The sequence below is a fragment of the Haliotis rubra genome, unplaced genomic scaffold (assembly GCF_003918875.1).
Source record: "Haliotis rubra isolate DU_JTF1 unplaced genomic scaffold, ASM391887v1 Scf269, whole genome shotgun sequence".
Taxonomy (NCBI): Eukaryota; Metazoa; Mollusca; class Gastropoda; order Lepetellida; family Haliotidae; genus Haliotis; species Haliotis rubra.
Genome location: NW_025766769.1, coordinates 610,981 through 632,777, shown reverse-complemented (window position 1 = coordinate 632,777; position 21,797 = coordinate 610,981). Strand labels below are relative to the sequence as shown.

Below are 21,797 nucleotides of genomic sequence, written 5' to 3'. Positions count from 1 at the left end.
ACCGTTAGTATTGGGAGACGAATGAAGACGTTACAGCTTTAGTGTTGGGAGACGAATGAAGACGTTACAGCTTTAGTGTTGGGAGACGAATGAAGACGTTACAGCTTTAGTGTTGGGAGACGAATGAAGACGTTACAGCTTTAGTGTTGGGAGACGAATGAAGACGTTACAGCTTTAGTGTTGGGAGACGAATGAAGACTTTACAGCTTTAGTGTTGGGAGACGAATGAAGACGTTATACCGTTAGTATTGGGAGACGAATGAAGACGTTACAGCTTTAGTGTTGGGAGACGAATGAAGACGTTACACCATTAGAGTTGAGATACGAGTGAAGAAATTAATATCATAGAAGTGAAGTCACATTTGATTCGGTTTGTGACTGAGACGGTTATATCCTCATATTTGTAGGATTGTACATGCCAGTTATAGCGTGTGTTCAAACGAAACACAACAAAGATTACTAAAATCAATTTCATATTTTGAGAGTTTTATGTTCTTCTAAATGACAGCATGTCAGCATAGAGGATGATAACAGTATTCCTTTGCTACCGCAAGTAGCCAAGGCAGCACTGACAATAAGCAGAAACAGGAAGACGTATTGTTTCTTTCAACACCAACGAACATCTGGTACTTCCTGGTTAAAGGGACACAACGCCGTATGTTCTAAATAGATGGAAGTTGAATTAAAGTCGAGTTTGGTCTTCATTTAAAGCAGCAGTGGGTTTCGGGTGTCTTGATCCTTGCCTTTGATTTCAACTACTGCTATGGCACAGAACATGACCTGTCCATCCTGGTTCTTCAGATTCACTTTGGCTTTGTAGATACCCTGGAACAAGACAGTCAGCTTTAATGAGTGAGTGAGTATGGTTTTACACGGCTTTTAGCAATATTCCAGCAATATCACGGAGGGGGGCACCAGAAATGGTCCTCATACATCGTACCCAGGTGGGAATCGAACCGGGTCTTCGGCTTGACGAGCGAACGCTTTGACCACTCGGCTACCCCACCGCCCTCATTCAGCTTTAGCCAATCACAGAGCGGCAGTATCGCCACCAAGATTCCATGTAAGTGACTAATTCCTCTACCTGTCTGAGGAACACTGCGCTACACTATCAAGTGTTCTACTGTTAGTAAAGTCTTATACCAGACAACTGTTACATCGCCCTTGATTCAAGAACATCGCCCTCCGCCCTTTGACTCAAGAGCAGGTGATCCTAAAGATGTAGGTCAGAAATTGTATAATATCTCCTTTACTCGCACGTCGGTTGATACTAACATCTATGTTTCCCTCAAACTGAAGGAACCACGAATAAGTTAACAAACATCACCTTTGCCCACTGACAGAAGAATAGACACATTGAAAGTCGTAGTATATGAGATCTCCATATTATTGGTGAACGTCCTTTAAGAGTTCAGCCAGGGCTCTGAAAGCGGTCAAGGACCGTGTTCGCCTTCAATCATGCTTGTCCTAACAACGGGCTATGTTATTGGGTTGACAGGGTCGCTGACGTGTTTGACACATGTCATTTTATCTCCATTGCGTAGATAGATGCTCATGGTTTCAATCACTGGATTTACTGACCGAGGCTTTATACTAAGAGGCCGTCGCCATATAACTTTAAATATTGCTGAGTGCGATCATAGTGCTTAGTATGAACTGATGAGGTCATTAACTAATATCACCACAAGCATGCCAAATGTCAGATACATACATCATAACCTTTAAGGATGAGCAGGTTCGAGTAGGGGTAGGTTCCATGGAAAGTTGCTGGAAAATCAAAAGTTGAACATTGCAGAATCATCGCATATGCTTAGTATTGCATTCAAATTGTACACTTAACTGAACCTAACCCAAACACAGTGGCATGTAAAGGACACTCGTGTACATGGAAAGGATCACAGTCTTCTTTGTAGTGAGTGAGTGATTTATGGTTTAACGCCGCTTTTAGCAATATTCCAGCAATATCACAGCGGGAACACCAGAAATGGGCTTCACACATAGTACCCATGTGGGGAATCGAACCCGGGTCTTCGGCGTGACGAGCGAACACTTTAACCACTAGGCTACCACACCGTTCCATCCTCTTTGTAACAGATAAGGACATTCGATGAATTTGAACTATTGAGATGACATTCAAACATTTTGAAAACTTCCTTTTTTAATGGTACCAAATTCAGAACTCTCGTAACACTCATTTGTCATAGAAGGATAATGACAGGAAAGAGACATGAAAACTTACGTCCGCCCTTGAAAGGACAGGGAATGTATTTCTTGACTTCATCGCAGGTGACGGGGAACGAGTCTTCAAAGATGGGGTTTTGTATCTTGTTGAAGTACAGGGCTACGTCAGCAATTCCCGAGTTGAAGTCGTGAGCTGAAACATAATGGTCATTAGTATCACTTTCGTCAAACATGGAAGTATTCCTATACCCAGAACGACACAAGTCAAACAAGGAGGGACGTCACTGATCACTGAATGTACGACTAACGAAGTTCAGATGTCGCAAGTACCTCTGAGACATTCAACCAGCCTGTCATATTAACCGTGATGGAAATGTCAGAAGTCACTGAACAAGGGTAGTAGTTGAGTGTTGTTGCAGGAGATACTTACGGATCTTATAGGTGTAGTTGACAACGATACTCCCCTCGGGGTCGAGAACCTTGGGCTCCCACGTCACATTGAACTTAGGGTCTGTTGGGCCTGGAATGTAGTCAGAGTTCTACCTGTTAGAATGAACGTAATATTGTTCACAGTTCTTGTTTTTATCCCAAACCTCTGTATCACCTTGACCGTAACCCAAGTCGTCGTTGCCCCACTGAGAGCTCCATAACAATTCCCTAGGGAATCCCCATTACCCTGTCCCTAAACGAAGCGGTTTTATACTCCTGGATCCTGTGCATCATCGTGTCCCTAACAGCCGGCCGTTTGTAGTACTCTGAAACCTCTATCGTCATCTTGTTCCCAACCGTTGGCCTTTACACTCCTTATATATACATCTCTTCAGTCCAATAACATAGCACCTAATTTAGAAAACACACGCACACGCACACGCACACGCACACGTATGTATCAGACATCGATCTTACTGCAGCTCTGCACATGGCCGGCCTCGGTGAGTTGTTTCGAGCCGCCACTCGCAAAGTCACGGGACAAGCCGTAGAACGCATTCCTAATGGCGTCCTTCAGCAACACGTTGCCTTGCACCGACGTCAGGAACAGCACCAACATCAACGTGATCGGCGAAGTCATCTGAAGGATCGTAAAGGGTAACACATGAGAGCTATGATTCAGGGAATGAAAGGTGTGCCGAAAACTTCTTGACATTTATGGCTAAGGGGGTGATGATGATTTTTATGGAGAAGCATGTACAATGCGAATGACCACCTCCCTCCTCCCCCCCAAAAAAAACAAAAATATATATATATATATTTCAAAAATAAAATTAAAAAGATTAAATAAATATATTGTGTACAAAGTAGGTGACACCTCCCCTGTTTGCATGTCATGTACAAAATCAATGACGCCTGGCACCCCCAAAACAAGTGTACAAAACTGATAATTTTGGTTTTACTTTTTACAGATAGTATTCCCAGAAATTATTGTGAAAGTTGTTTCGGCAAATATCTAATACTTGTATAAAAAACTATAGACGTTTTATTTAAATGAATATGTTGAGATATGATTCTCTTACAGTCTAAGTGTCTTGTCAGTACTTTGTGAGACCTCCTTGTCCTGCAAACAGGACTGGATGCGCCTAGGTACAGTTTGTTGGAAATCGTGTGACAGCGTATCGCAATTTTCGACCACTTCTTTCTTCATAGGGGCGGTGGGGTAGCCACGTGGTTAAAGCGTTTGCTCGTCACGCCGAAGACCCGTCGTCGATTCCCCACATGGGTAAACTGTGAAATATCGGGCTATGTTTTGGGCGTTGGTAAATAGGTTTCACGGTATCATTTGTCCAAATTTTCACAAAGTTTGGAATAAGCCAGACAGAAAGAAAACATTATCCCAATCTTGATTTTCGTGAGCCTTACTTTGAAAACGCCTTCCTCTTTGTGCATCGTTCATCAATGGTGAGGGAATTCCGCGCTTTTTCACCCACGTAAGTCTTTGTCATTCTAGTCCATGGGTTTCAATACATACGTGAGGACTTCCTCTATTAATCATCTCATTTCTGATATTATCAACGCTTTTCAGTTTTCCCCTTCTCACAATTTGACCAAGTCGCCGGCGATCCGTAGTACTGAACTTCCTCCTCCCCCTTGCCCTCCCTGTCTTGAGCTCAATCCCAATTCCTCACTGAATATTCTTCAAAGTTCTGTATTTTGAAGAATGTCGTGTCTACCAGCTAAATCTTTTTGTATTACTCACGCCCCTTTCAAAATCTTCTTTGATGGGCATTTTAGAAGTTGAGTTGATGAAGAATTGAAGAATGATGACCATTTTTATGGATACACAACTTCTTTCATTCTGTGAAGGGCGACGTTTCGACATAGATTCTAAGGTTGCTTGACAACATTAGAATCTATGTCGTAAAGTCGCCCTTCACAGAATAACAGAAGTTGTATATCCATAAAAAATGCCATCATTCTTCCTTTCAGAGTCGTCTAGAGCCTGCTTTCTATTCTCTTCTGCTGTCAACTCTGCCACATCAACAAAGGCAGCCGTCTGATACATCAGGGGAGAAACTATTGATGTAGTAAGAGTCATTCTTAAGCCCACCAGAGTTGCCTCCCATATTGAGTACCTTACTACACAATGTAACACCTATTTTAAAATTCTATTATCAATATAAGGAAACAAAGATTTTCTCGATAATTTCTGGGAAAGCTGTATTTTACGAATATTGATCATCGTATGTCACGTGACAGGAAATAAAGCTGTTATCTAAGAAGCTACAAGGAAGTCGTGAAGGGAACAGAAATGTGAAACTCCAGGGGACGGTCAACAAACTAACCCCAGCGGAACAAGGAATTAATTAGTCTCCTATCGTGTAAACCTGATCGAAAACCCATGTGACATGACCTTGCAGGCATGGCCGTGTTTGAATTAATCTTGGGAACGAATAACATCATACCTCAATCGCTGTTGTTTTACGATTCGGTCAGGAGCTACACACTCACTGCCCAGTTTTTGTAGGCACCCAGCTTGTGGTCTAGATAGCTGGTGTATACTTGGGAGAGCCACGGGGTGATGTAGTACACAGTCGCTCTTGAAACTGTCCTCCATTCTTAACCCAGAAGTGAATTAGCTAGAATAGGGTGCGTTAAGATATGTAAGAGACATACTTCCTTCCTTCTCTCTGTTCGAGCTACACTGAATGTATGTACAGTGTCTGTCATAGAGTACCTTACATATCACTACCCCCTCCCAATAATGTACACCCCCTCCCCATAATCTACCCTTTACCTCCCCATAATGTACACCCCCTCCCCATAATCTACCCTTCACCCCCCTCTTACATAATCAACCCTTCAGCCCCTTTCTATAGCATACCCTTCACCGGAGTGGTGTCACCATCAACAATCTACGCTTCACCTCCTCTCCATAAATCTACCATCTCCCCCACCCCTTAAATCTACCATCTCCATATCTACGTTCCCCGTGAACACACGTCACTCCTGCACGCCCCGGCAAGTTCTCCGTGAACACACGTCACTCCTGCACGCCCCGGCAAAGGTCTCCTTGAACACACGTCACCCCAACAGGCGAGAGATTCACCCGCCACTCTGAGGCCATGTGACCTAGTTACGACCACGGTATGGCTATTCATGGTACTGCTCGAAACAGAAATGGACTTGTGTGTTAACAACTCATGTCGTACTCTCCATGTATCTGTCGGTACATGTCGGTATACGGTACTCTCCATGTATCTGTCGGTACATGTCGGTATACGGTACACTCCATGTATAACTCTGGGTACATGTACGGAGTGGTGTCACCAACAAGGTGAAGTAAGACTCTGTACTTACCGTGGGTAGGTCGTGTTGTCCAGGCGAGAAGTGAGCGTACTGACTGTGTGCACCGAGTGTTATGCAGTTTGAAGGAGGAAGTAAAACGTCACTCGTGAATTTAAATGCAAAATCTGGGTTTCCCCACTTCAACTTACTTCCTGTTTGTGAACTGTTTTCCTTTTTGTGGGTTTTTGTATGTCCTGTTACCAGGCACAGGTGACACATAGGGGTATCGGAGGATGTTTCCATTTACTGCTATGTTTATAAGTTTATGTCAGGAGTACAAATACAGAGACACCGGTGCGTGTCATGCGTGGTTGTGACAATCAAACTATAGGATTTTATCCCTTCATTTACTTCTTGAGTATAGATCAACTATCTATAAACCCAGGTGATGGTTATAGTCCACAGGGCCTTGTGGTGCTGTCCTCTATATGGTAAAGTCCACAGGGCCTTGTGGTGCTGTCCTCTATATGGTAAAGTCCACAGGGCCTTGTGGTGCTGTCCTCTATATGGTAAAGTCCACAGGGCCTGGTGGTGCTGTCCTCTATATGGTAAAGTCCACAGGGCCTGGTGGTGCTGTCCTCTATATGGTAAAGTCCACATGGCCTGGTGGTGCTGTCCTCTATATGGTAAAGTCCACAGGGCCTGGTGGTGCTGTCCTCTATATGGTAAAGTCCACAGGGCCTGGTGGTGCTGTCCTCTATATGGTAAAGTCCACAGGGCCTGGTGGTACTGTCCTCTATATGGTAAAGTCCACAGAGCCTGGTGGTGCTGTCCTCTATATGGTAAAGTCCACAGAGCCTGGTGGTGCTGTCCTCTATATGGTGAAGTCCACATGGTCTGGTGGTGCTGTCCTCTATATGGTAAAGTCCACATGGCCTTGTGGTGTTGTCCTCTATATGGTAAAGTCCACATGGCCTAATGGTGCTGTCCTCTATATGGTAAAGTCCACATGGTCTGGTGGTGCTGTCCTCTATATGGTAAAGTCCACATGGCCTGGTGGTGTTGTCCTCTATATGGTTAAGTCCACATGGTCTGGTGGTGCTGTCCTCTATATGGCAAAGTCCACATGGCCTTGTGGTGCTGTCCTCTATATGGTAAAGTCCACATGGCCTGGTGATGCTGTCCTCTTTATGGTAAAGTCCACATGGCCTTGTGGTGCTGTCCTCTATATGGTAAAGTCCACATGGCCTGGTGATGCTGTCCTCTTTATGGTAAAGTCCACATGGCCTGGTGGTGCTGTCCTCTATATGGTAAAGTCCACAGAGCCTGGTGGTGCTGTCCTCTATATGGTAAAGTCCACAGAGCCTGGTGGTGCTGTCCTCTATATGGTAAAGTCCGCATGGCCTTGTGGTGCTGTCCTCTATATGGTAAAGTCCACAGAGCCTGGTGGTGCTGTCCTCTGTATGGTAAAGTCCACATGGCCTTGTGGTGCTGTCCTCTATATGGTAAAGTCCACATGGCCTGGTGGTGCTGTCCTCTATATGGTAAAGTCCACATGGCCTGGTGGTGCTGTCCTCTATATGGTAAAGTCCACATGGCCTGGTGGTGCTGTCCTCTGTATGGTAAAGTTCACATGGCCTGGTGGTGCTGTCCTCTATATGGTAAAGTCCACATGGTCTGGTGGTGCTGTCCTCTTTATGGTGTCATAGAAAATGATAATCATTAAAGTCTTTGGAATAGGCCCGCACAGGATCAGACGTATTCAAACCAACAAGGGACGCGATCTTTCTCTTTTCATTGAAATCATTTATATCATTACATTTTCGGTCCCTTTGGACACAAATGTGGTTGACAAGATTCAGGAGAAACATGGCAAACGATTCAGAACTCGCGTACGAAATTTCCCGAGTATCAAGAGTTGTCCGACTCATCATTGTTGTGGGTGCCTTAGGTTTTAGTACCTCCCGGTGTGTGAACCGAAAGGTTCTGGGTTAGACTGGTCAGCGCCTGAAGGGATACGTCACTGATTGCTGAGGGGATACGTCACTGATCGCTGAAGGGATACGTCACTGATCGCTGAAAGAATACGTCACTGATCACTGAAGGGATACGTCACTGATCGTCACTGATCGCTGAAGGGATACGTCACTGATTGCTGAAGGAATACGTCACTGATCGCTGAAGGGATACGTCACTGATCGCTGAAGGAATACGTCACTGATCGCTAAAGGGATACGTCACTGATTACTGAAGGGATACGTCACTGACCACTGAAGGGATACGTCACTGACCACTGAAGGGATACGTCACTGATCGCTGAAGGGATACGTCTCTCCATGACCACGGAAGGGATACGTCACTGACCACTGAAGGGATACGTCACTGAAGGGATACGTCACTGCATGATCACTGAAGGGATACGTCACTTATCACTGAAGGGATACGTCACTGATCACTGAAGTGATACGTCACTGCATGACCACTGAAGGGATACGTCACTTATCACTGAAGGGATACGTCACTGCATGATCACTGAAGGGATACGTCACTGCATGATCACTGAAGGGATACGTCACTGCATGATCACTGAAGGGATACGTCACTGCATGATCACTGAAGGGATACGTCACTGATCACTGAAGGGATACGTCTCTCCATGACCACTGAAGGGATACGTCACTGACCACTGAAGGGATACGTCACTGATCACTGAAGGGATACGTCACTGCATGATCACTGAAGGGATACGTCACTGATCACTGAAGGGATACGTCACTGCATGATCATTGAAGGGACACGTCACTGCATGATCACTGAAGGGATACGTCACTGATCACTGAAGGGATACGTCACTGAAGGGATACGTCACTGCATGATCATTGAAGGGATACGTCACTTCATGATCACTGAAGGGATACGTCACTGCATGATCACTGAAGGGATACGTCACTGATCACAGAAGGGATACGTCACTGAAGGGATACGTCACTGCATGATCACTGAAGGGATACGTCACTGCATGATCACTGAAGGGATACGTCACTGATCACAGAAGGGATACGTCACTGAAGGGATACGTCACTGCATGATCACTGAAGGGATACGTCACTGCATGATCATTGAAGGGATACGTCACTGATCGCTGAAGGGATACGTCTCTCCATGACCACTGAAGGGATACGTCACTGATCACTGAAGGGATACGTCACTGCATGATCACTGAAGAAATACGTCACTGACCACTGAGGGGATACGTCACTGATCACTGAAGGGATACGTCACTGCATGATCACTGAAGGGATACGTCACTGATCGCTGAAGGGATACGTCAGTGTACACTATTACAACTGTTTCATGATCACTGAAGAAATACGTCACTGATTACTGAAGGGATACGTCACTGACCACTGAAGGGATACGTCACTGACCACTGAAGGGATACGTCACTGATCGCTGAAGGGATACGTCTCTCCATGACCACGGAAGGGATACGTCACTGACCACTGAAGGGATACGTCACTGATCACTGAAGGGATACGTCACTGCATGATCATTGAAGGGATACGTCACTGCATGATCACTGAAGGGATACGTCACTGCATGATCACTGAAGGGATACGTCACTGATCACTGCATGAAGGATACGTCACTGCATGATGATACGTCATCACTGAAGGGATACGTCACTGCATCACTGAAGGGATCACGTCACTACGCATGATCACTGAAGGGATACGTCACTGATCACTGCATGATCACTGAAGGGATACGTCAGGATCACGATCACTGACTGAAGGGTCTGCATGATCACTGAGGGATACGTCACTGATCACTGAAGGGATACGTCACTGCATGATCACTGAAGGGATACGTCACTGATCACTGAAGGGATACGTCACTGAAGGATACGTCACTCCATGATCACTGATACGTCAATCGCTGAAGGATACATGATCACTGAAGGATACGTCACGCATGATCACTGAAGGGATACGTCACTGAAGGGATACGTCACTGCATGATCGCTGAAGGATACGTCACTGATCACTGAAGGGATACGTCACATGATCACTGAAGGGATCACTGACTGAAGGGATACGTCACTGCATGATCACTGAAGGGATCTGACCACTGAAGGGATACATGACCATGAAGCGGAACGGCTGAAGAATACGTCACTGATCACTGAAGGATACGTCACTGATCACTGAAGGGATACGTCATACGTCACATGATCACTGAAGGGATACGTCACTCACTGAAAGGATACATGATCACTGAAGGGATACGTCACTGATCACTGAAGGATACGTCACTGCATGATCACTGAAGGGATACGTCACATGATCGCTGAAGGGATACGTCACTGATCACTGAAGGGATACGTCACTCCACATGATCGCTGAAGGGATACGTCACTGATCACTGAAGGGATACGTCGTCACTGATCCACTGAAGGGATACGTCACTCACGATCATGATCACTGAAGGGATACGTCACTGATCGCTGAAGGGATATCACTGATCACTGAAGGATACGTCACCATGATCACTGAAGGGATACGTCACTGATCACTGAAGGGATACGTCACTGATCACTGAAGGGATACGTCTCACTGATCACTGAAGGGATACGTCACTGGATCGTCACTGATCTGAAGGGATACGTCACTGATCACTGAAGGGATCACTGAGGATATCGTCGCTCAGCTGATGACGTCGTCACTGATCACTGAAGGAATACGTCACTGATCGCTGAAAGGGATACGTCACTGATTACTGAAGGGATACGTCACTGACCACTGAAGGATACGTCACTGACCACTGAAGGGATACGTCACTGATCGCTGAAGGGATACGTCTCTCCATGACCACGGAAGGGATACGTCACTGACCACTGAAGGGATACGTCACTGAAGGGATACGTCACTGCATGATCACTGAAGGGATACGTCACTTATCACTGAAGGGATACGTCACTGATCACTGAAGGGATACGTCACTGCATGACCACTGAAGGGATACGTCACTTATCACTGAAGGGATACGTCACTGCATGATCACTGAAGGGATACGTCACTGCATGATCACTGAAGGGATACGTCACTGCATGATCACTGAAGGGATACGTCACTGCATGATCACTGAAGGGATACGTCACTGATCGCTGAAGGGATACGTCTCTCCATGACCACTGAAGGGATACGTCACTGACCACTGAAGGGATACGTCACTGATCACTGAAGGGATACGTCACTGCATGATCACTGAAGGGATACGTCACTGATCACTGAAGGGATACGTCACTGCATGATCATTGAAGGGACACGTCACTGCATGATCACTGAAGGGATACGTCACTGATCACTGAAGGGATACGTCACTGAAGGGATACGTCACTGCATGATCATTGAAGGGATACGTCACTTCATGATCACTGAAGGGATACGTCACTGCATGATAACTGAAGGGATACGTCACTGATCACAGAAGGGATACGTCACTGAAGGGATACGTCACTGCATGATCACTGAAGGGATACGTCACTGCATGATCACTGAAGGCATACGTCACTGAAGGGATACGTCACTGCATGATCACTTAAGGGATACGTCACTGATCACTGAAGGGATACGTCACTGCATGATCACTGAAGGGATACGTCACTGATCACAGAAGGGATACGTCACTGATCGCTGAAGGGATACGTCACTTATCACTGAAGGGATACGTCACTGCATGATCACTGAAGGGATACGTCACTGCATGATCACTGAAGGGATACGTCACTGATCACTGAAGGGATACGTCTCTCCATGATCACTGAAGGGATACGTCACTGATCACTGAAGGGATACGTCTCTCCATGATCACTGAAGGGATACGTCACTGCATGATCACTGAAGGGATACGTCACTGATAGCTGAAGGGATACGTCACTGCATGATCACTGAAGAAATACGTCTCTCCATGACCAGGGAAGGGATACGTCACTGACCACTGAAGGGATACGTCACTTATCACTGAAGGGATACGTCACTGCATGATCACTGAAGGGATACGTCACTGATCGCTGAAGGGATACGTCTCTCCATGACCACTGAAGGGATACGTCACTGATCGCTGAAGGGATACGTCACTGCATGATCACTGAAGGGATACGTCACTGCATGATCACTGAAGGGATACGTCACTGCATGATCACTGAAGGGATACGTCACTGCATGATCACTGAAGGGATACGTCACTGATCACTGAAGGGATACGTCACTGCATGATCACTGAAGGGATACGTCACTGATCGCTGAAGGGATACGTCTCCATGACCACTGAAGGGATACGTCACTGCATGATCACTGAAGGGATACGTCACTGATCGCTGAAGGGATACGTCACTGCATGATCACTGAAGGGATACGTCACTGATCGCTGAAGGGATACGTCTCTCCATGACCACTGAAGGGATACGTCACTGCATGATCACTGAAGGGATACGTCACTGATCGCTGAAGGGATACGTCACTGATCGCTGAAGGGATACGTCTCTCCATGACCACGGAAGGGATACGTCACTGACCACTGAAGGGATACGTCACTTATCACTGAAGGGATACGTCACTGCATGATCACTGAAGGGATACGTCACTGATCGCTGAAGGGATACGTCTCTCCATGACCACTGAAGGGATACGTCACTGATCGCTGAAGGGATACGTCACTGCATGATCACTGAAGGGATACGTCACTGCATGATCACTGAAGGGATACGTCACTGCATGATCACTGAAGGGATACGTCACTGCATGATCACTGAAGGGATACGTCACTGATCGCTGAAGGGATACGTCTCTCCATGATCACTGAAGGGATACGTCACTGCATGATCACTGAAGGGATACGTCACTGATCGCTGAAGGAATACGTCACTGATCGCTAAAGGGATACGTCACTGATTACTGAAGGGATACGTCACTGACCACTGAAGGGATACGTCACTGACCACTGAAGGGATACGTCACTGATCGCTGAAGGGATACGTCTCTCCATGACCACGGAAGGGATACGTCACTGACCACTGAAGGGATACGTCACTGAAGGGATACGTCACTGCATGATCACTGAAGGGATACGTCACTTATCACTGAAGGGATACGTCACTGATCACTGAAGGGATACGTCACTGCATGATCACTGAAGGGATACGTCACTTATCACTGAAGGGATACGTCACTGCATGATCACTGAAGGGATACGTCACTGATCGCTGAAGGGATACGTCTCTCCATGACCACTGAAGTGATACGTCACTGCATGATCACTGAAGGGATACGTCACTGATCGCTGAAGGGATACGTCACTGATCGCTGAAGGGATACGTCTCTCCATGACCACGGAAGGGATACGTCACTGATCGCTGAAGGGATACGTCACTGCATGATCACTGAAGGGATACGTTACTGCATGATCACTGAAGGGATACGTCACTGATCGCTGAAGGGATACGTCTCTCCATGACCACGGAAGGAATACGTCACTGACCACTGAAGGGACACGTCACTGATCACTGAAGGGATACGTCACTGCATGATCACTGAAGGGATACGTCACTGATCGCTGAAGGGATACGTCACTGAAGGGATACGTCACTGCATGATCACTGAAGGGATACGTCACTGCATGATCACTGATGGGATACGTCACTGCATGATCACTGAAGGGATACGTCACTGATCACTGAAGGGATACGTCACTGCATGATCACTGAAGGGATACGTCACTGATCGCTGAAGGGATACGTCAGTGTACACTATTACAACTGTTTCAGAGGCAGTATTACCTGAACCAACCATCACTAGAGAATACAATTAACACAGCATTAATTTGTTCAGAGAACAGCCCTTTGCTCACAGACACCACAATGAACAATGTTGTGAAAATTATCAGTCTATCTGTCTATAAAATAGGATCGACATCAAGTTTATTTAGAAATGACACCATAGTATTTAACATCATGGTCCCTCATCTTTCCGTGTTGACATCTGAATAACATTTGAGCTTTTCACAAGACCGAAATACAGGTCTCTCTAGCAACATAATGTATAAAAGTAGTAATCGATTCAATAAACTCGTATTTCATTATGAACGCATGTAATATAGGTGGCTATTTGAACAGCCACTGCTGGCAGTACACGCACACAAACTACGAAGCCTCAGAAACCAGTATAATTTGTCAGTCAGCAACGACCACGCCCACTTGCCTTTGAACCCGGAAGTGAATACAGTGTGGCGTGCCGGGTCACGAATGGCTGACAACACATGCCCGTGGACTTGAACTACACAACTATTGTGTTTACATCTTCTCGGCAACATCATACGGACACAAGTGGTGACTTAATGTTATATACATCTGAGGCAACACAGTTTGTGACGTAGGAACATCTAGAAATTGCATTTATTCGTGTCTCGACCCATTTGAAAATTTTATTCTGAATTCTATCCATTGATCTAGTTTAAGTTTTCAGTATTTCCCCATAACACTTGTTGACTCATCGTAACGGCTGCCCTGTCGGGTAGGGATGTAATATATATATATGGTATCAGCTGGTCGACATGTAAACACATTTAAATTTGTAATAAAGGACATATTCATTTGTGAACTCAAGCAGCTGCCTGCTCAACTCGCTGCTGCCTGGCTACTGGCCCGTGTGTCGGACACACTCCAATTTCTGCACCATCCCCCAACACCCTATGGTAGACACAGTATGCGTATACTCCCGGGTATATGAGACACGCACTTCCTGTTGGTGTGTTCTGTTTCACATGTTGAAGCTCATGTGGAAGACTTTACATAGATTAGAAATATTCCGTTTCAAGCCAGTTTCATGCCTGTATAAGTTTAACCCACCAGATTCAGAAAAGCCTTGACTTGAAGTTTCAGTGTGTTTGGTAGTAAGTGAAGTATAAGAGTGGAATATCTCTGTTGATTTCTGGAAATGTTTTAGTGAGTGACATCATCAAGCAACCTGACATCAGTTAGATAAAGCTGACCATTCTGATTCAGTAGTGTGACAACTACTATATTAGTGAACATTAGCAAATTGTGCACAACAGTGTCTACATTTATAATGCAATAAACTACAAAAAGATAATGAAGTCAATGTATTTTACATGAAAATATCAGCAGTAGTAACTTCTGGGATGGCTTATTCAATCTTTAAAACTACTGAAGACAATATGAAATCAGTGGCTTGCTTCAACATAGTCAACACACCAACTAGTCCTGTCCTCAGCCAGTCGGGCAGTAATCTGTTTGTGGACATTGCTCAGTTAGTTTTCAGTTTATGGAAACATGAAGGCAAAAACCAAAAAATCTCCTCTTCATTTACTTGTGTATTTATATGTTAGAAGTTTATAGGACCAACACTTGTTTTACTAGTGAGGCACGGACTGGTTTACAAAATATTGAACTGTCAGAGTTTTATTGGTGTGCAACTTCTTTAGAATACAATGGTTAAGTCCAAATGTTGTATCCTGAGCTGAGTCTGTATCTCAGGACCCCATCACATATAATAAAGATTTTTAAATGCTTAAATCCTAATGTTGTGTCTTAGACCAAGAGTCTGTATCTCAGGATCCCATTGAGGATACTGAAGTAGTCTTCATTGATACAACAGCTTCCACATGCCAAGATTTTACTGCTTTCAGGTACACCCGATGAGAAAGAATGGGTTTTTCTCTGACGTGGATCATAGCAGTTGCATTCTTGGCCTACATCGGTCACTCCCTGTGGGTGCTGTACACCCTGTTCAACCCAGCCCCTTGTGTGGAGACAGTGAAGGGGGCCTGCATTCACCCTTACATGAAGCGCAACCCCAAACTAGAGGTAATCAAGCTTGTTTAGTTTTGCACTGGCTGCTTGAATAAAGAACAAATGTAAGTTAACTTTTCAAAACAGTTATGGCACTTAATGCTTCAAACTTCATCTTTGAAAAAATAAGTTCAATGCCTGATTTTTTAAATGATGATTAATGAGGTCCATCTTGATTTTCCATGGTATTAAATAATATTCTATTCTGTTAAATGCCTTCCACCATATCCTGAGAGAAATTGCTTTCATTTTGAGAACTGATACAGTATCCTTCACAATGTTCATGAATGAAAACAATCTATTCTGAGATAGTCTCTGACTACACTGTGAGACAGAAGGTTGTTTACTCAGACATACTGCAATATAAAACGACATTTGTAACCATTTGATTTTAGTATAAAACAAACTATTATGGATGTCTGATGAAGGGCAAGGAAAACCCAGAAACTTTGTGTATAGAATAAAGAAGAAATTGACATCCTTAATATTTTGTCTTATACTTGAATACCAACTTGTACATTTGATTTTAGATTTACCCAAGATTGAAATGTCTTTGTTTTCCCTTGAAATATTATTTTGATGTTTGATGAACAATGATGATGGCACATTAGGAACTGGTATTGACTCTTTCTACAGTGACCAACCCACGTGAAGTGAACAGCACTTGCCATAGATTCCTACAGATGTTGTTTTAATATTGTTTGTAACTAAAAGAATCATCTGACTTTCTCAAGAGCAAAGCCAATAAAATAAGTTGAAAATATACAGTATTATGAATTCCAAGCTGACATGAAACCCCAGTCATTTGTTTCAGCTGAAGGTGTTTACGTCAATCAAGGAACATCGAATCAGGGAGAGTGACCTTGACTTTGTCTGGAGGTGTGACAATTTCTCAAAGGAGGAAGCGGTGGAAACGTATGTGTATCAGTCCTGCGTCCTACTTCATCACACCTCAATATGGCTCCATGGATGATCGTTTAGGGTGTTACCAGCATCTAAAAACAGTATCTCAACAAAGCAGTCAGACAAACTTTTAGTTTTCACTTTGGGGCCACATATAATGGCATATAGGATGTATAGTATGGTATTGTGTAACATAATACTAGTCTTTTCTCCTCAAGTACTATGGCTAATTAAATGTACAGCATGATGTTGGTTGTCTGTTGTGTTACTGGTTGAATGTGGCCAGGAGCATGATGTCAGTTGTCTATTGTGTTTCTGGTTGAATGTGGCCAGAAGCATGATGTCGGTTGTCTATTGTGTTATTGGTTGAATATTGCCAGGAGCATGATGTCGGTTGTCTATTGTGTTACTGGTTGAATGTGGCCAGGAGCATGATGTCGGTTGTCTATTGTGTTACTGGTTGAATGTGGCCAGGATCATGATGTCGGTTGTCTATTGTGTTCCTGGTTGAATGTGGCCAGGAGCATGATGTCTGTTGTCTATTGTGTTACTGGTTGAATGTGGCCAGGAGCATGATGTCGGTTGTCTATTGTGTTACTAGTTGAATGTGGCCAGGAGCATGATGTCGGTTGTCTATTGTGTTACTAGTTGAATGTGGCCAGGAGCATGATGTTGGTTGTCTATTGTGATACTGGTTGAATGTGGCCCGGAGCATTATGTCGGTTGTCTATTGTGTTCAGAGTATTACACATTATTTATGTGTATTACATGTGGGAAACAGCAGCCATGATGTTTCATTTAAGACATCTCACATCAGGGCAGTTTCACCATTATGTCCAGAAACAAAAGTCAATGCAGATTACAAATATATGTTTCACAAAACGATCTCGATGTGTTTGATAATTGTGAACAAGGCCGGGGTCATGTGACATAATATGACTCCCTACTTTTGTTAATATCGTAACTGTATCTGCTTCCAGGACTGTTAATGTATCAATTCCATCAAAAACACGAAAAAACGGCACCCTGTTCCTGCATGCTTTTGTCTACCCAATGGGTGAGAGTTCTCTGTTTGGAAGCTACGCGACCCACCACGTGACCAAGATTACAACGTATGCTCTGCCCCAGGCTCAGTTCATCAGTCTGCTGGGAGACAGCAAGCGTGAGGTATGTTGAGAGTCTGGTTTTCTCGCAACATCAAGGGCGCTGGCACCCAGGAATAGTTAAATATTAAGCAACTAACGATCTTGCGGTTTTTTTCTCAAATGCCTTTAAGGTCCAATAATTTAATGTATCATGATAACTGTATGCTTGTAGATCTGATCTAGGTGGCAGTTAGTGGCACATATGGTTCCCCTTACTTCCTTGTTAAACACTGAAGACAGATACATTCAAGATGTGAAATGTTGTCAGTAACAGAGAACTTGTATTGTTGACAGAGCGGGGATGAGGTGAGCAAGACGGCACCCGACAGGACGGTCACCCACTGGAAGCAGAAAGTGACCATCAATGTGATGGCTGACCTCATCCCATTTCGACCGGCGTGCCATCCCAGGGGAGGTGTACAGATACCTCAAGTCAGTGGTAGCTTCAGTTCTCTGTGTCAAGCAGTTAGTGAGACAAAATATGTCAAACTATCAGAAACAGAAAATGTCTATTTTTAAACTTATCCTATCTCACGAGTTGCACCTCTCTCTCTTGCTTCGACTGTTAGTGGAACGACTGTAAACTTTTTTCCATAGGCCTCCTTGTCCATTTGCCCGTGCACTCCATGCTGCTCTCTTTTTATTAGCTTCCTAGTTCCTAATAAAGCTTGCCACATGCTCCACTAATTGCTCACGTGACTACTTTGAATGATCATTCTCTTTCTTGTCAAATGTCTGTGTGGCGTACTGTATATTAGGGACAAGTTTTAAACTTATCCTATCTCACTTGCACCTCTCTCTCTTCATTCGACCATGAGTGGAAACGAATAAAACTTTGCTCCAGGCCTACCTTGTCCCTGTCCCCGTGCTGTGCATGCCTTCCTGCCTTAGCCATGCTCACTAGGCCGTGACAGCACGTGGCATGCGCAGTCCTCACCCACGTGATCACCTTACGTACTCATTCTCTTTCTTGTCGCTCGACAGAGTGGACGTGAAGTTTCTTTCGTCTGAGAATTACTCAACATGGATAAGCCTGTTCAGGCCAGAAAACAAAAGTTTTGCGCTCAGTGTAAAGTTTTTTCAGCTTGGGACCCACACACATCGTGTGTTGATTGTGTGGGTTGTTGTGATTGGAACAAACGTTGTCCTAAGTGTTCAGGACTGTCTAATGAGGATTTTAAAGCTTACAAACGTACTTGTGCCAGACGTTTGGCAGATAGGGCGAGGAATGCATCTGCGGGATCCCGTTAAAAAACAATGTTTAGATCGCCCCACCCTACCTGCTCGCCGTTCTAAATCTCCCGTCTCTCCTGACGAAGATTTTGTGGGACGCTTCCCTCACCTAGCTCAAGTTCTCATGGGCATGCAAGGGTGGTTATGACTGATATTTCCTCTACACAAGACCTGTGATCTACTTTATCTCGTAGATCCGTTTCTTCGGACCGTTCAAAGTCCTCGAAACTTCAAAATCCAAGCATTCATCATTGAAGCGTGGATCGGCGCTGTTGGAACGTAACCATTCTCCTCTTTGTACGGTTTCATCCCACCGAAACAATTCACCCACACGAGTTGAGTCACCATCTGGTTTGGAGGTTCGAATTCGTTCTTCTACTGCTGGGAGGTGTCGTTCTAGATGTTCCAATGTACCAGTCCGAATCGATTCACCACCTCGATTCATTTCACCAATCAGAATTGGGTCTAATGCCAGTGTTGGTTCATTAGAACGGAACCATTCACCTAGCTGTGTCATTGCCAAGGGTCAAACGAGTTCCCTCAACCGAGACGGCTCACCAGACCGAACTGATTCACGTAATCGAATGGATTCACCAGGACAAACCGATTCACATTTCTGACTCAATTCACCTCAACATATGTTTCAGTTCGACTCACCATCTCATAGTCGAATCAATTCACCGCAGTGTTTTGATTCACGTAGTCGTTCAGTCACACCTAGTCGAAGTGGTTCGTCATTTCGATCCGGTTCACCTAGCCGTACGGTGTCTTTTCGTCAGAGTGATTCTCGTAGTCGGTCTCATTCACCTCAGGTGAATCAGGATATCCTGTCTAGTCAGTCTAGAGCTAGTGAGCACTTGCGGTCGGCGCCTTTACGTGATAGTTCCCCTAATCAACATCGTTCTGTGCGGGTGGTTTCACCTGCTAGGCTGCGTTATGCTTCAGTGGATCGGCATTCACCTGCACTCCATGCCACTTCTACTTTGCCCCGGTCACAGGTTATTGCTGAGTCTTGGAATCCTGCGCTTGATTCCTCTCCAGCGCGCCGGATTTAGACACCATGCTTCGTGCTGTTGACCCTAAGTAGCGTAATTTTGCGCACACTGTAACAATATTTACTTCCTCGGATCCCCACTCGTCATGTGTGGGTTGTATTGACCTGTGTTCCTGGAGCAAGCATTGTCGGGAATGTGCTCCCTTATCAAGAACGTTTTTAGAGCATGTACACATGCTTGCTCCCGTTGGCTGGCAGACAGAGCTCGTTACACTTCAACAGTTGATCACCCGACAAATCTCCGCTTTCAACGACCAGTATTAACTGCTCGTCGTCCAGAGTTTCCCATGTCGGACGGTGATGATTTTATTGGCGCATCATCAGATGTCTACTCGTCGTTCTGCCTCATCAAACCGCTCTGTGTTGCCAGCTGACTCACACAGCCGATCTACATCGTCAAATTGCCGAACCGATTCACCACCCCGAATCAGTTCGCCATACCGAATGGATTCACCAGACCGAACCGTTTCGCCAAGGCGATTGGGGATTACGACATCGACTCAATTCGCCATAATATTATGGACAGTACACATCATCGATTCAATTCATCGATTCCGGAACATTTCACCTCGCCTCACCGGTTCATCTGATGGTTCTAGATCTCTCCATCAGCCAAGATCATTTAAACGTTTCAGATTACCAAACCGATCCAGATCACAGTCACGATCCAAATCACAACGCCGATCCAGATCACGGACTGATTCAGATCACATCAACGTTCCGGCTCACCACCCTGAACCGATTTACCAGCCCGACTCGTACCGTTTCACCAGGCCGAACCACTCCCAATCGCCAAACCAGTTCACCTGGCCGTACAAGATCACTGAATTGTTGGCATTCATCGAACTGTCAGCATTCGTCAATAATCCGTTCCTCGGACCTTGCCAGCAATTCAGCTTATTCAGGAATTGGGCGATTCTCCACTATAATAATAATAAATGCATATTTATAATGCGCCCCTTCCACACCCTAAGGCATGCTCAAAGAGCTACAGAATATTTACACTGGAGTATTTACAGATGAAGTTATACATAATATACTGAGAAAAGGTGGGTTTTAAGTCTGGACTTAAAAATGTCAATTGTGGCAGAGCTTTTAAGGGCAAATGGGAGAGAGTTCCAGAGCACAGGCGCGGAGTAAGAGAATGATCGGTGTCCGAAGGATTTCAGTTTGTAGGATGGGATGACCAGTCGGTTTTGTGTGTTTGGCGCAAGTTGCGTCTTGGGGACATACGGATGTAGGAGTTCAGACAAGTAGGAGGGAGCCAAACCATGGAGGCACTTGTACGTCAGACAGAGGATCTTAAAGTCAATTCTGGCCCTAACTGGTAGCCAATGCATTTCTTTCAACACTGGTGTTATATGGGAACGTTTAGAAGTCTTGCTGATGATGCGGGGCGGAAGTATTTTGGATCTTCTGAAGCTTATCAAGGAGTTTAGAACTGAGGCCCGAAGGATGCTGTTACAGTAATCAAGCCTAGATGTAACAAGAGCTCGAACAAGGGCTTGAGTTGCAGCAGTTGTCAGGTATTGCCGAATGTTACCAATGGATCTTAGGTGAAAGTAGCAGGTCCTGCTCAGACGGTTAACATGAGCATCCAGAGTCAAGGAAGAGTCGATGTGGACACCCAAGTCCTTAACCACATCAGAGAATCTGACGTCAGAGTCTGCGACTGTAAGGGTGTCGGTTTTGA

The 21,797-nt window shown here is 45.0% G+C and overlaps 3 protein-coding genes across 3 annotated transcripts in view; 1 reads left to right on the top strand and 2 right to left on the bottom strand.

Moving 5' to 3' along the window:
- Window positions 1-469: 469 nt before the first annotated feature.
- Window positions 470-6,241, bottom strand: LOC124280509. Its single transcript, XM_046716454.1, has 6 exons — window positions 5,974-6,241; window positions 3,088-3,250; window positions 2,612-2,701; window positions 2,240-2,374; window positions 1,712-1,767; window positions 470-825 (listed from the first exon to the last, which is right to left on the bottom strand). The coding sequence occupies exons 1-6, from the start codon at window positions 6,202-6,204 to the stop codon at window positions 706-708; spliced, it is 795 nt and encodes a 264-aa protein (XP_046572410.1). The 5' UTR covers window positions 6,205-6,241; the 3' UTR covers window positions 470-705.
- Window positions 6,242-6,353: 112 nt separating this feature from the next.
- On the bottom strand, window positions 6,354-8,239 carry LOC124280485. Its single transcript, XM_046716422.1, has 2 exons — window positions 8,230-8,239; window positions 6,354-7,594 (listed from the first exon to the last, which is right to left on the bottom strand). Exons 1-2 carry the CDS (start codon window positions 8,237-8,239, stop codon window positions 6,354-6,356), a joined length of 1,251 nt encoding a protein of 416 aa, XP_046572378.1.
- Window positions 8,240-14,173: 5,934 nt separating this feature from the next.
- Window positions 14,174-21,797, top strand: part of LOC124280511 (cleft lip and palate transmembrane protein 1-like protein) — a 41,719-nt gene continuing 34,095 nt past the window's right edge. The window contains 6 exon segments of the mRNA XM_046716455.1: window positions 14,174-14,297; window positions 15,607-15,784; window positions 16,584-16,684; window positions 17,653-17,839; window positions 18,133-18,204; window positions 18,206-18,249. Of these exon segments, the coding sequence (XP_046572411.1) occupies window positions 15,626-15,784; window positions 16,584-16,684; window positions 17,653-17,839; window positions 18,133-18,204; window positions 18,206-18,249 (563 nt within the window). The 5' untranslated portion in view covers window positions 14,174-14,297; window positions 15,607-15,625.